General features: G+C 39.1%; 1 protein-coding gene across 1 annotated transcript in view; it reads right to left on the bottom strand.

Moving 5' to 3' along the window:
* Positions 1 to 14,154, bottom strand: part of LOC138836936 (contactin-associated protein-like 3) — a 185,144-nt gene that overhangs the window by 117,666 nt on the left and 53,324 nt on the right. The window contains exon 4 of the mRNA XM_070035639.1: positions 3,679 to 3,826. Coding sequence (XP_069891740.1) covers positions 3,679 to 3,826 — 148 coding nt within the window. The remainder of the gene's footprint in view (positions 1 to 3,678; positions 3,827 to 14,154) is intronic.

Genomic DNA, 14,154 nt, shown 5'->3' with positions numbered 1-14,154 from the left:
AAAAACCATAATCCAACTGTCTGGTGTCTATAAGTAATTTGCTTCATTGGCAAAGGCACATACCTACACAAAAAGTGAAAGGATGGGAAATGGTACATTCCAAGCAAACAGAATCTGAGGGAAAGTAAGAGTAGCTATACCTCTATTCTGGAGTTGAATTCAATTTCAAATTATTCTGAAAAAGTAAAAGAAGGAAACTATATACTAATGAAGAAAAAAATAAATGAACAAGTTATAACAATTGTAAATACGTATGCTCTGAATGTTGCAGCATCCAAGTTTGTAAAATATACAGTATTGAATCCAGATGAAATAACAGTATATGGATTCAATATTGACTCTCATCTACAGACTGATCATCCAGTCCATCAAAACAAAACAGAGACTTCAGAAGTAACCAGTACTATGTATTTAACATACATTCCAGCCAATGACTGCACAATCCACATTCTTATAGAATAAGTCTTAATAAAATTTGAAATAATTTCTTTTATCTTATCATATAACAATGGAATAAAATTATAAATCAATATCAAGAGAAATAGTATCAAGAAACTGCAAACCATGGAGTCTGAGCAATATACTTTTGAACAATCTGGGTCATTTGAGAAATCAGAGAGGAAATTTTAAAACTCTTAGAATTAAATGAAAATGAAAACACAACTTACTATATAATATTTGAGAGATGACAAAGGCATATCTAAGAGGAAGATTATAGTTATGAGGTCTACATTAAAAAATTCATAGAGCTGTGTTATGAATTACCAATGATGCATCTCAAGGTTGTAGGAAAATAAGAACAAGCCAAACAAAATTAGTAGTTGGAAACAAATAGTAATGACCATTATAGAAATTAATGAAAATGAGACTGAAAGAATAGAGCAAAGAACTAAAGAGGAATTGGTTCTTCAAAAACATAAACAATATTAACAACCCCATAGTAAGGCTAATCAAAATAAAGATGGGAAGGACTCAAATTAGTAAAATCATAAATTAAAATGATATAACCAGTACCACTAAAACCCAGAGGATCAGTAGTAATATTTTTGAAGAATTATATTCAAATAAGTTAGAAACACCAAGAGAAATAAATTTCTAGATACATATGCCCAACCAAAATTGAACAAGAGAATATAAATGACCTCAACTGCCATATGAGGCATGAGAGTCCACCCTGGGAATCAAGCCTGTTCCTGTGTCTACCCTGGCTCTGAAGACTCTGCATCCATCACCAGGGCACTTGGCCTGGAAGACAGGCACGGGCATCAGCCTCATGCATTTACCTCATCTTACAGAGTAAAGGTTACAAAAGTAGGTGGTGTACTGAATAGAGTCTGACTTTTTCTAATCTAGTCTGATTACTTTCTACTTTTCCACAAAGCAGATGGATTCTACAAAAGACTAAAGGTCAGAATTAGCCTCCCTGTTTTTGTTTGTGGGAGAAATCATTAATTCTTTCATCTATTTTACTGTGCTCCTGATGGTACATTGACTAAACTCGAGTATTCTGAAAGTGGGAGCAGAACTGGAAAGAAGGAGTTCCTTCATGAAGCCTCTTCTCAGCACCTTCCTTCACCATTTCAAAATATGTCCTTTTTTGTGTGCCAGCCCTGGGAATTGAGGTCAGGACCTAGATACTGTCTCTGACCTTTCCAGCTCAAGGCTAGAGCTCTACCACTAGAGCCATAGCTCCACTTCTGGCTTTTTGGTGATTAATAAGAGTCAAACAAACTTCCCTGCCTGCGTGGCTTTGAACCTCGATCCTCAGATTTTAGCCTCTTTGAGTAGCTAGAATTACAGGCATGAGCCACTGGCACCCAGGCAAGCTTTCTTCATTTTTATAGAAAAATATTAACATATTATTAAAAGGTTATGAATATTGACACTTATGGATTCTATTAAATCTAAAGATTTTACTATAATAGTCAACATTTAAAAAAACAAAAAGGAAGAAGAGGAAGAAGAAGAGGAGGAGGAGGAGGAGGAGGAAGAGGAGAGGAGGAGGAGGAGAAGAAGAAGAAGAAGAAGAAGAAGAAGAAGAAGAAGAAGAAGAAGAAGAAGAAGAAGAAGAAGAAGAAGAAGAAGAAGAAGAAGAAGAAGAAGAAGAAGAAGAAGAGGAGGAGGAGGAGGAGGAGGAGGAGGAGGAGGAGGAGGAGGAGGAGGAGGAGGAGGAGGAGGAGGAGGAGAAGGAGGAGGAGGAGGAGGAGGGGGAGGGGGAGGAGGAGGAGGAGGGGGAGGGGGAGGAGGAGGGGGAGGGGGAGGAGGAGGAGGAGGAGGAGGAGGAGGAGGAGGAGGGGGAGAAGGGGGAGAAGGGGGAGGAGGAGGGGAAGGAGGAGGAGGAAGAAGAAGAAGCAGCAGCAGCTGCTGCAGCAACAAAAACAACAGAGATTCTGGTGGCTTGTTACCTATCATGGTTCAGAGCCAGCCCAGGTAGAAAATGTCCACAAGGTTTTATTTCCAATAAATGCCAAACTGGAGGAAACTCAGGTCGTAAGACACTATTTATTTGTGAGAAAATAAACACAAGGTTTGAGTTCCCTTGATGGTAACTAAAACAAATAAAAAGAAAAACATGACAAGCAATTACAATTCATATTATTCTTTATCTCTTAGTTGAAACAGGGCAGAGATGCCATCTGATGACTGGCTATCTAGTGAGCTACAAGAGGCTCATTTCTGTATATGGGCTTCCTGATTCTAAAAATTCATTCCTTGCTTATTAATAAATACATTAATGAAGAAAAAAGTACAATATAATTATGATAGCTGATGGAAATAGAACTCGGTGGTGTAGGATTACTAGAGAATGATATTGAACACAAACCTTGCAAGTCAAAGAAGGCAGAAAAGAAGAGACAGAAGAGGACTACAAGAGGAAAAACAACCTAAGGAAATGGAGACTGAGTTGGGAAAGGGTTTGGCATTTTAGAACGCCAGCTTCACTGAGAGAATGACCTGGAGTTCATAAGACAAGAGGTGTTGTTGAATGACAAACCAATGAGATAAGACTTTAGAGCAAAATACATGGCAAGTCCTTGGAACACCAACAAATACTGGGGGTGGGGGGGGCTTCCTAAAGGAAGATTCTGAGAGAATAGTCCCCTAGCCTCTGCCTTAGTCTTGAAATGGTACACAAGCCTTGAAAAATAAAAATGCATAAGGCAAGGAAGGAAACCATAACCATATACTGTGCTAAAAATATATATTCACTGACATTGTAAATGGAAAGTAATGCAATGTAACTAAAAATAGAATCAGTATTTGAAAGCCACTGTTTGCCAATATAAACAATTTGGATGTTATCCTTCATATAAATAAGGAATATAAAATACAAACTAAGAAGAAAGACAATAACTGTTTATCAACCATATTGTCAAAAATAAGAAATTAAAGTGCTGTGCTAGAACAATTATTCTTACTACTGATAAAAACAAATGGTGTATAAAACCACTAAAACTCAACTATGTCTGTGGTTGTTTTGTATTCATGATTATTATTTGTCTGCATTTTTATTCTAGGATCTCCTCAAGAACAAAATTAATGAAGTCAGCATCACCAGGATTTCCCATAAAGAGTGGCTCTACTTTAATAGATGGACAGGCTGAAAGGCCACAACAGTTACAGCCTGATTTTCACTTACATGCATGCTGAACGCCAGGCAGTGGTAAGCCTACTTACGATATGCACATCCATACACTTCAACGCGCATCCCAATCCTCCCCTTGGGGTTCCAGGCCAAAGGGAGGAAGCGCAGGAACCTGGTTTCAAAGGGCGACTGGAGACTACAGAGCACCACACTGTCTGCATTGGTGTTTCCTGGGAATCCCTGGAAGGAAGGAAGAAAGGATCAATGAATCTGCTGGAAATTGCCTCCGCATCACAGCAATGCCTTGTTCTGTCACATAACTGACACAGGCTGGCTTCCTTCAGTAAACCACTACTGTTCATTCAAATGTGTTGACCTCTTCTTAGTCCTGGGACTGGTTAGTATTGTCTAAGCTTTCCTTCATCCCAATGTAGTTAAAACTTCTTCAGCACCTCCTTCAACATTCTTCTCTTAAAGGCTTGCTTTGAGACAGTTGTTCATTCCCTAAACCCTTTCCCTCATCTCTAAGCATGTCAGGAACCTAGAAACCCAAGAACTCATAATTCTGTTCCTAGAATGATCCTCAGCCTAGGGCCACTGAGGATAAAGAACACAGGGCCCTGACTGCAGCTGTCACTGATTAGCCTTCATGCCTTTGCCATTTAAAGATCAAATGTAAGCATTGCATGTTGATAAAACAACACTTTTCTAAAGTACTGTGTTAAATTATAGCTTTTACTATTTAGTGTTACCTCCTGGTAGAAATACTAAACCAAGAGAGAAGATAGATTTACTTTATTGTGAGGAAATTGACAGTCTAGGTTTCTCAAAACTATTTCCTTCCAATGAAGAGCAACATACTTTATAAGGCATTTGGAAACTTAATTTTTGTAGGAAAGGGCCATTTTCACACTGAATACAAATCATATCCCTAATACACTTGTTTGTCTCCTCCTTTCAAGCAGGGTCATCTTTACTTCAGAAGAATACAGTGGCTGGCCTGTTTTGTTTAAGTTTAGTTTTTGTTTTTGAGACACAGTCCTGCTATATAGACCAGCCTGGCCTCTGTAGCTCAGCTTGGCCTTCACTCATGTCTTCACTCTGTCTCTGCACCTCCAGTGCTGAGATCACACGCTTGCATCATCATGCATCATGCCCACTATGTGTGGTGTGTTCTGTTCCCCTCATCACAGGCTTTTTGGAAGTATGTTCACCTAAGATTCTGAGGAAATCTAGTCAGCTCATTATATCCAAATAACTTAAAAGATTACATGGAAGCTCTAAGGTGAAGAACACTGAAAAGGAAAAGAAAACAGATGCCAAAGACAAGGCTCATGTGCTAGTGCAGAACAACAGAAAGAATTCAGGCTTGAGTTGGCCATGAAATGCTATGATAAGGCTGGCTCTTGGCTCATGTCTGGAAACTGACACTTAGGGAGAGTTGTCATTCCCCTCAGAACTGATGAGAGTGACTTCATACTGCCTAAGCTGTTTGAACAATGTGGTTTATGCCAAATACTTATTCTATGAGAATCCTATAGGAATCTTGAGTTTAGGTATATTCTACAGATAAGATGCCCCCAAATCTTGTCCCTTCTTAATAATCCTGGAGCCAGACACCAGCTGAGCAAGTATGATGTCCTAAATTTAAAAAACAAACTAAAACAGTGGGGCACACCAATGGTTCCTGCCTATAATCCTAGCTACTTAGGAGGCTGAGATCTAAGAATCACAGCTTGAAAGCAGCCTGGGCAGGAAAGCATGTGAGACTCTGGAAGTGGAGCTATGGCTCAGTGGTATAGTGTTATCCTTGATCCAGAAAAGCTCAAAGACAGTGCCCAGACGCCAAATTCAAAATCCAGGAGTTGTGCGCGCACACACACACGTACAATATACCCTAGACTCACAGGCCCAGGCTTGACTCCTGATGGTCATCATTTATGGGGTTGTCACACTTATTGCTAGAGGAATTAACTGAGTATATTTGTGGGCATAGACAGGAGGTTAGGAGGGAGTAGGAGTCACCAGGGTTCCAGTCTGTTTTCCTTATTTCTTACATGAAGTGCCTTTTCTGGTTGCTGACTGGGCTTTGTACTTTTCAGTTGTAAAGATTATGCATTTAGTTCTGTGAATCATTTGCTGGATCACTGAAACCATGGTGGTCTCATAAACATACATACGCAGGAGTCAATCTCCAGTGGTAGAAATCAAAGATGAATCCACTAGGACAAGCAATCCCTTTATGAAAAGCCACTCAATCTCACTCTTCGTAACACAAGTTGGCTTTTCTTTCTTAGAGTAACCATACCCAGAGGACAGAAGAGGACTCTGGGCATGCTCACATCCCCCAAAATAAAATGCAGCTCCATGTGCTGATTTTCTCAAGATAGAGCTCCAGAGGCTAGTACATTTTTTTGAAAATGACACTATGAATTGTCCTTAAATTAAGAGATAGTGAACATAAACATATTAGTACTTTCACTAACTGTGACATTTCAGTAGACAAACTTAGGTTAAGTAAAGTAAAAGTAATTCTACCCTATGCTGTGATTTTAAGGTTTTTAAAAACTAGTTATTTCTAAGTGGTAATCACAGTTCTGCATTCAAAGAAAATATTAATTTAAACCAGATTTATCCCAGTACATTTAAATTATCTCAAGATCAAATTACTATTTTTCAACTACTTGTGTATCTAAAGTTGTTCTGCTAGATTGTAGAGGCAAAATAGAGAGTTCTTATTCTTGGCATTTTGAGTTTGAGTTGGCATTTTGTTGTCTATAGGTTTATTCAGATAAACAAAGAATTAGAGAAGATGAACTATGAGAGAGGAGCCTGGAGGAGAATGTCAAGAAAAACCCAGGCAAAGAAAGATAAGTATGAAAAGATCTTACTCAGTACAATGAATGTAAAAACGTTAGTCTCCTAACAGCTGGGAGTAAAATAATGGTTACCAAAGCCTGCAGAGTCTGGGGAAAGTAGGCAGGGAGGGGAGGTGGATGAAAGCTGCTATTTAATAGGTACAAAGCACAATCAATTATAATTAGCCAGGAGAAGTAAGTTCTGGTGTTCTAGAGAGCAACTGGCTGGCTGCAGTAATGTATATTTCAAGATAGCTCCAAGAAAGGATTTTGAATGTTTTACTAAAATATCACACTCTGTCCCATAATATGTACAATTATTATATGTTGATAAAACAACATTAAACTTATTTTTAAAAGAACTTTAAAAGTCATCATACCATTTCAAAAAATGGGAGGAAGGAAAGGAAGGAGAGAGAAAAGAAGGGATAGGAGAAGGGAGAGAGGAAGGAAAGGAGGGAAGAAAGAAGATATGAATGGGGGGAAGGAAAAAGACAGGGAGAAAAGGAAAGAGGGAGGCAGGAAGGCTATAAAGTGATCAGAACCAACTTTATAATTACTGAGGAAACCACAAGTACATTGGAACATAAAGTACACTAAAACTGTCTCTCCATCTCAAAATGTTTCTAGTATTCTAGTGTCTCAGGGTCTGGAATGTTTTAAATCTTTTCAAGACCCTTACTGAAATGCTGCTGCCCTCTTGTAGCATTTTATAGACGGTTTTGATCATGTTTACAGAGGGACAATTATGGCAGGGGCTGTGGGCCCTGCAGTGAGGGTGAGCCAGGCTGGTGTGGTTGCTATCCTAGGTGATCTTATGTGCTGTGCCTTGTATTCCCTCCTGAGACCAACTGACAGAGTCACACAAGTTGTTGTGTCCAGATAAGGATCCCCAAAGACTATCAAGGAGCCGATTCTAATACAAGCACACGAGAGTCGTTTATTGAAGGCTCAAGCCTGAACTCACAACCATCACTGATGGAACAGGTCAGCAGGTCAGAGTTGAGAGCCCTGACTTCCAGTTTGGCAGGGTTTTTATTGTGGTTACAGCAAGGGTAGGGGGGTTTCCAACTTAGTGGTTACATGATTGGTTAATATTTAGTAAGTAAATCTTGTAACAATCTTATTGGCTAAAGTGCGCAGGCTAAACAGCTAAGCAGCAAAATACGTTTTAACTATGCTATCTTAAGAAACATCTGGAGCTTTACTTTCCTACTAGTTACTGACTGACTGTTGCTAAGGAGTTACTGGTCAGAGCAGTTTCTGTCATGCGGTTTTTCCAGGGACCTGAGCTCATATGTCAGTAAAGGTCTTTACAATGCTTACTTTCAGTAAAGGCCTTCATAAGGCATACTTCCGGTAAAGGTCTTCAAAATGGAGTCTAAGTACAGAATGGCTGTATTTCAGCTAAGGCCTGTCAAAGTTAAATGAAACTGGCAGACACCTTCTGTGGCCTATGTTTTGTTTTGCCGGGGCTCTTCTGCAGCTAGAAGATAAACCACAGAAAAAGAGTGTGCTAAGTAACTAGTTCTACCCTAAATATTTCTAACATAGTGCTGTGGTCTTACCCTTTGGCACTTTATTGTACAACTATCTCTTTTCAGGGTGCTTTTTGAAGAAGATTCTTTGTTTTACAACTTTTTTATGTTTTTATTGTAAAATTAGTGTACAGATAGGTTATAGTTACATGAGTAAGGTAATGAGTACATTTCCTATCGAGCATTGTTACCTCCTCCTTTGTTTTTCCCCTACCAGCCCTTCCCTCCCTACCTTCCCAACTCCTCCCTCCCCACCCCAAGTTGTAAAGTTAGTTTTCGACACAGTGTCTTGTACATATCATTGTTACAATGGGTAAACCTGTATCCTTATTTCAGCATTTTGTTATTTTCCTTCCCCTCCCCAAATTAGAAAAATGTATGTACAAGGTGCAGGGCACTGACATCAAATGCAGTGAAAACAAGGGTTATACCATGGGGGAAGCATATACAAATGAAGAAAAAAATCGCATACTACATATTAAATATGTTAAAAACAACAGCAAGAAAGAAAAAAAGTTGTGTCTCTATCTTGGGGTTCATTTCACTTAACATCATCTTTTTTTTCCTTCTTTTTATTTTTATACGTTTTTTATTGTAAAAATACTGTACAGAGGAATTACAGGAACAAGGTAATGTGTACATTTCCTATCAAGCATTGTTGCCTCCTCCTTTGTTTTTCCCCTAGCATCCCTTCCCTCCCACCTCCACAAATATTCTCCCCCTTCCCTGCTGTTGTAAAGTTTGTTTTCAACAAAGTGTCTTCTACATCTCATTGTTACAAAGGGTCAACCTGTGTCCCTGTTTAAGCATTTTGGTTTTTTTTTCCTTTCCCCTCCCCAAATTAGAGAAGTGTATATATACAAGATGCAGGGCACCAGAATCAAATAAAATGAAAACATAGGTTATATCGTGAGGGAGGAACAAAGAAACAAAAAAAAATCACATAGTACATTATAAATACGTTAGAAACAATAGCAAGGAAGAAAAAATATTTGAGTCCCTATTTGGGGGCTCATTTTGTTAATATCATCTTATATGGTCATATGTACAAAGCTTTTGACCTTTTCTGCTTGTCCTAGACTTATACTACTTATTGGATATAAGGGAAACCATGGGACCTATGTTTCTTTGGGCCTGGCTTACTTCACTTAATATAATTTTTTCCAAGTCTTTCCATTTCCTAACAAATGGGGCAATGTCATTCTTTCTGATGGAGGCATAGAATTCCACTGTATATATACCACATTTTTTGATCCATTCATCTACTGAGGAGCATCTGGGTTGGTTCTATAGCTTAGCTATGGTAAATAATAACATCGTCACGCTGGTAGCTTTAGTATGGCCTTGTTTGTGGCCCACAAGTGGGATTACTGGGTCATAGGAGAGCTCCATGTGGAGTCTTTTGAGGAACCTCCCTATTGCTTTCAAAGTGGTTGAACAAGTTTACACTCCTACCAACAATGCAAGAGGATTCCCTTCTGGCCACATCCCCTCCAGCATCTGTTGTTACTACATTTCTTGATTATAGCCATGCTAACTGGGGTGAGGTGGTATCTCAGTGTTGTTTGAATTGCATTTCCTTAATGGCTAGAGAAGTTGAGTGTTTCTTCAAGTGTCTATTGGCCATTCTTATTTCCTCTTCACAGAAGTTTCTCTTTAAGTCTTTAGCCCACTTGATGGGGTAGGTACTTGTTTTTTGAAGGTTTGTTGTTGGGAGATTTAGTTTTTTGAGTTCTAAATATATTTTAGATATGAGACCTTTGTCCATTATAGGGCTAGTGAAGATCTCCCAATCCATCGGCTTTCTATTGACCTTGTTATTACATTTTGAGACCACTAGCTCTTTCTTTTTATTTTCTTCAATTATAGCCACTTTTAAGGATTAATATTTTAAGAAAAGCATTTTTGACAATGACTTTTATCTTAAACATTCACTTCAAATCCTGTAGAGGTATTGGAAGATATAGTTCTCCTGTTCCTTTGCCTCAAAGAACCTCTCTCGTTTATTCTTTGGAGCACAATGTGTATTGAAAATAGCCTAGGTGTGGTAGATGTCCGCAGGCAAGGATGGAATTTTCCATCATTTTCCAATCAGCAGAGCAGCAGTCCATGTCCTCCCCTGCTGCCCTTCCCTGGCCTGCCTTCCCGCACTTCCTTGTATACACCGCTTACAGGCCTTGAAGGGTCTGTCTACACCTTCCAAACTCTAAGATGAATGCATCGGAGAGCCTCAGTCACCACTCAAGCTGCCCACAGGCTCCTATAACCATGGCAACAGGGTGAAGAGGTAAAAGAAGTGTGGGCAGTGAGGGCAAGTTGAGCTGCTGCCTAACACCCTTCCCTGGGCTGTGCCCTGTCCTCATCTCCTGGCCACTGACTAAGGAGGTAACGATGGATATTCAGAAACAATGAGGTCCTCAGAGACTTCTATCCTGTTTGAAATATGCATCAATTGAGTAGGACAGCAATAGGTTGTTTGGAGGAAAAAATATATCAGCTTAAAGATCTAATTCAGAGTTACAGATTGTTATGAATTATAGGTGTGTCTAAATACCTTAACATACTTGAACTTCTAATTTTTCTGTGTAAACGATAAGTGACAGTGATTGCCTCAACTCCCGTCTCCCACCCCAAACCCAGAAAAGGTGAGACAGTGTTTCATGTACAGGGGTACCCAGGATAAGGCCTCATGGAACAAAGAAAGGAAGGAAGAAGAGAGTGAAAGAAGCAACAAGGGGCAGAAAATGGGAGCATCATTTTTCTGGCAACAGTAATAAATGCACTTGAGTTTGAAAAGTTCCAAGGGCTGAAGCTCCAGAGCCCAGCCTTCCACATGCAGGGGATACTATGGAGGAATGAGATTCCCATTCAATAACAAGATCGGCTCCCTATCCCTAACATGTGCAGAGATAAGGCTGGCTGGTGTATTCAGAACTGTACTCAGAAATTACTGCTCTTGCTCTGGGCAAGGAAAGATAATGGTAACAAGATAATGATGATACTGGCAGAAAATGGATATTTTAACTCCCAATAGGTATAGATTGAGAAAGCTACATGATTTGCTACAATCTTTCTCAAATGTTTCTTTGGTTTCTAGATATCAAATAAAGAATGGAGAGCAGTTTCCTGGATAATTTTCTGACTCCTCATAGCCCACCTTACTCTCATTCCCATGCCATCCAGCCATTATGACCCGCAAAAGCTATTGTACTAAACAAGGGCTAAGATGAGAACCTTGGGCTACAGAGATCTAAGTCAAAAAAGCCATCCTTCTGCTGGTGGGAATGTACACTTATACAACCAATTTGGAAAGCAGTCTGGAGGGTCCACAGAAAGCTAAAGATTGACCTCCCTTACAACCCAGTTATACCACTTCTAGGCATCTACCCTGAACAACAGGAACCAATATACAAGGACATGTGCACCTCCATATTTATTGCAGCACTGTTCACAATAGCTAGGATATGGAAACAACCCAGATGCCCCACCACAGATGAAGGGATCCAAAAATTGTGGTATCTATACACAATGGAATATTATGCAGCCATTAGAAATGACAAAATAATGGCATTTGCAGGGAAATCGATGGAGCTAGAATGAATCATGTTGAGCGAGGTAAGCTAAGAGCAAAGAGACAAACGGTACATGGTCTCCCTGATAAATGGATGCTAAATCCAAAATGTTAGGTGATACAAAACTAACAGGACTTAAGAAACAAAGAACTCCCACGCATCTGGTCGAACCACTACTAAATATCCCCATGCTGCTGATCGCATGTATGGTGTATATGTGTACACCGTTATATGTTATAGACTGTGATAGACAATTTGCTCCAGGAAAGTTAGAATGAACTTGTGACTTTAAATGAGCATCATTTTTCCACAATACTGTGAAATTTGGGAAATTATATAATCATTTAATCACAATTTTAAAAAAAAAAGAACCTCGGGGAAGGTAGGGAGGGAAAGGATGGTAGGGGGAAAACAATGGAGAGGGTAACAATGCTCAATAAGAAGTGTACTCATTACCTTACTCATGTAACTGTAACCCTCTGTATAGTATCTTTACAATAAAAAATTTTTTAAAAAGCCATCCTTCTATGGTATCTTTTGAAATACTGGGAAGTGTTAAGAACAAGAGTAAAGAGATGCAGTTATCCAGAAATGCACAGGTAAACATACCACTAAGCCTCCGTGCAAGGACATTTCCCAAGTTCCACTTCAATTACAATTTTCAAAGTACCTTTAATTTATGTAATTCTTAAGTTTTATAAAACAAAGACAATTATGTATACTTCCCCCTATCATCTCTTTTATTATATGAAGAGAATTAGTTTGACTTTTCCTCAAAATATACTTGCATGTGATTTAGTCTCATTTTACAAAATTATCTGAGTTATGGTGTGAAGTGTCATGATTTAACTTGTGTCCCTTAATGGCAGCGGTATGTGGTGTTAGGTGGTCTTGTCTTTGTATGAGCATCAGGTATGTGTCCCCAGACCTATGAAGGAGGCCCCATTTAAAGGGATATGATGGATGGAAACATAGCAAGGTCTAGTATAGAATGTAGGTGAGCCAAGTGCATGAAATAAATGGGCTAGATGAAATGCAAACATAAAAAGAGCATTCAAGCTGTTTCCATGACCACAAAATTTGAACCATAATCTGTAAGAGAGACAGATATAGTCCACAAAAAGAGGTAAACAATCAATAAAACCCCACTGACGCCAATAAAGCCTGTTCCTGCAGCAGCAAGAGCCATTAATGCTGCAATGCAGTCTCCTCCTCCTAACTGCCTTCTGTGTCTCATAAGTGTCCTGATAAGGCTCTATATTTCCTATTGTCCTGTCTTGGTAAGTTCTTTTATTAACCCCTGCCTACAAAAAAATATCCACGATAAACAAGAGGGTTTTTTAAGTTTGCAGTTATTTTTTTCTTTCATTTTTTCTCTTTGGTTTATGTCCTGTTGTCACTGTTTTTTTATTTTGGTACCCTCTGTCTTGCATATAAGCTTATCTGATTTGGGGAAGGGAAGGAGTAGGACAAAGGGTGGGGTGGGATGAACCTATGCAACAGTGATACTGACTAGACACTATGTTGGAAATGAACTTTACACTAGGGGGAGAAGAGTTGGAAAGAGGAGAAAATGGAGGAGGGATAACACTGTTCCAAAAGAAATGTTCTCATTACCTTACTTATGTAACTAACCCCACTGTGCATCACATTTACAATAAAAAAAAATCCATGATGCTGGATGGTCTAGGTCAATCACTCAGCATGGCTACATTATGCATTAATCTGAAACCAGAGATTTAGGCTCCAGACTCAAATTCAGATCTACCCCTATATGCCAAATAAAGAGACATGTTGAACTGTAGAGAAAGGAGATTTGTGAAGTGGCAAATACAGGAAGGCAGTACTTTGGGGTTCAAACATTTGTCTTAAGTGAAATAGAGAGAAGGGGGAAGGGATAGTGAGAAAGATATGTATAGTGAAAACAGTCCCAAATCACAGGTGTGTGCAGAGGTAGCTCAAAGGCAGTCTATAATCCACTGTCTCAGGATGAGTTGAGTAGAACCTTGCTAATAAGAGTGGTTCAAGTTTCAGATTGCTGAAAAGTGACTGCAAGGGAGAATGGCTCAGGGCAAAGGGCATAAAACAAAATGGAAGAGGCTGGAATGCCTGTCTTTATCTGCCCCCCAGTTAACTGGTGGGCCCAAAAAAGGAATCAATGTATCTCAGAAAAATAGCAGTTCTTAAGCAGCTCGTAAAAAGAGACATGATGAAAACAAGTGTCTGCAGCTGCTGCCGGTGTACATGTACATTGTTTTACAGCAAACAAATATAGAAGGAGTATGCCTCAAATGCATGATAAAAGTATACCATAGTGAACAGATATGCCAATAAATATAGTTGCTTATTAACATTCTCAAGTATACAGACTGCACATAACTGTAATGCCAGATTCTATACAACTTGCAGAACAGGAGGTCTGTTTACATTAGCATCATCACAAATCTATTAGCAATACCTTCAGCTGCTATAGCTACATCAATAGAAAATAGGATTGTTCATCTCTCTTGTAATCTTACAGACCAATCACTGAGAGAAACCTCATATGGGATACTTTGAATAGTGAGTGAAAAGTCATCAATGCTCCTTAAATGTTCAGA

The sequence above is a fragment of the Dipodomys merriami genome, unplaced genomic scaffold (genome assembly GCF_024711535.1).
Source record: "Dipodomys merriami isolate MVZ:Mamm:240054 unplaced genomic scaffold, mDipMer1.0.p SCAF_26, whole genome shotgun sequence".
NCBI lineage: Eukaryota > Metazoa > Chordata > Mammalia > Rodentia > Heteromyidae > Dipodomys > Dipodomys merriami.
This window is presented reverse-complemented; position numbering and strand designations above follow the sequence as displayed.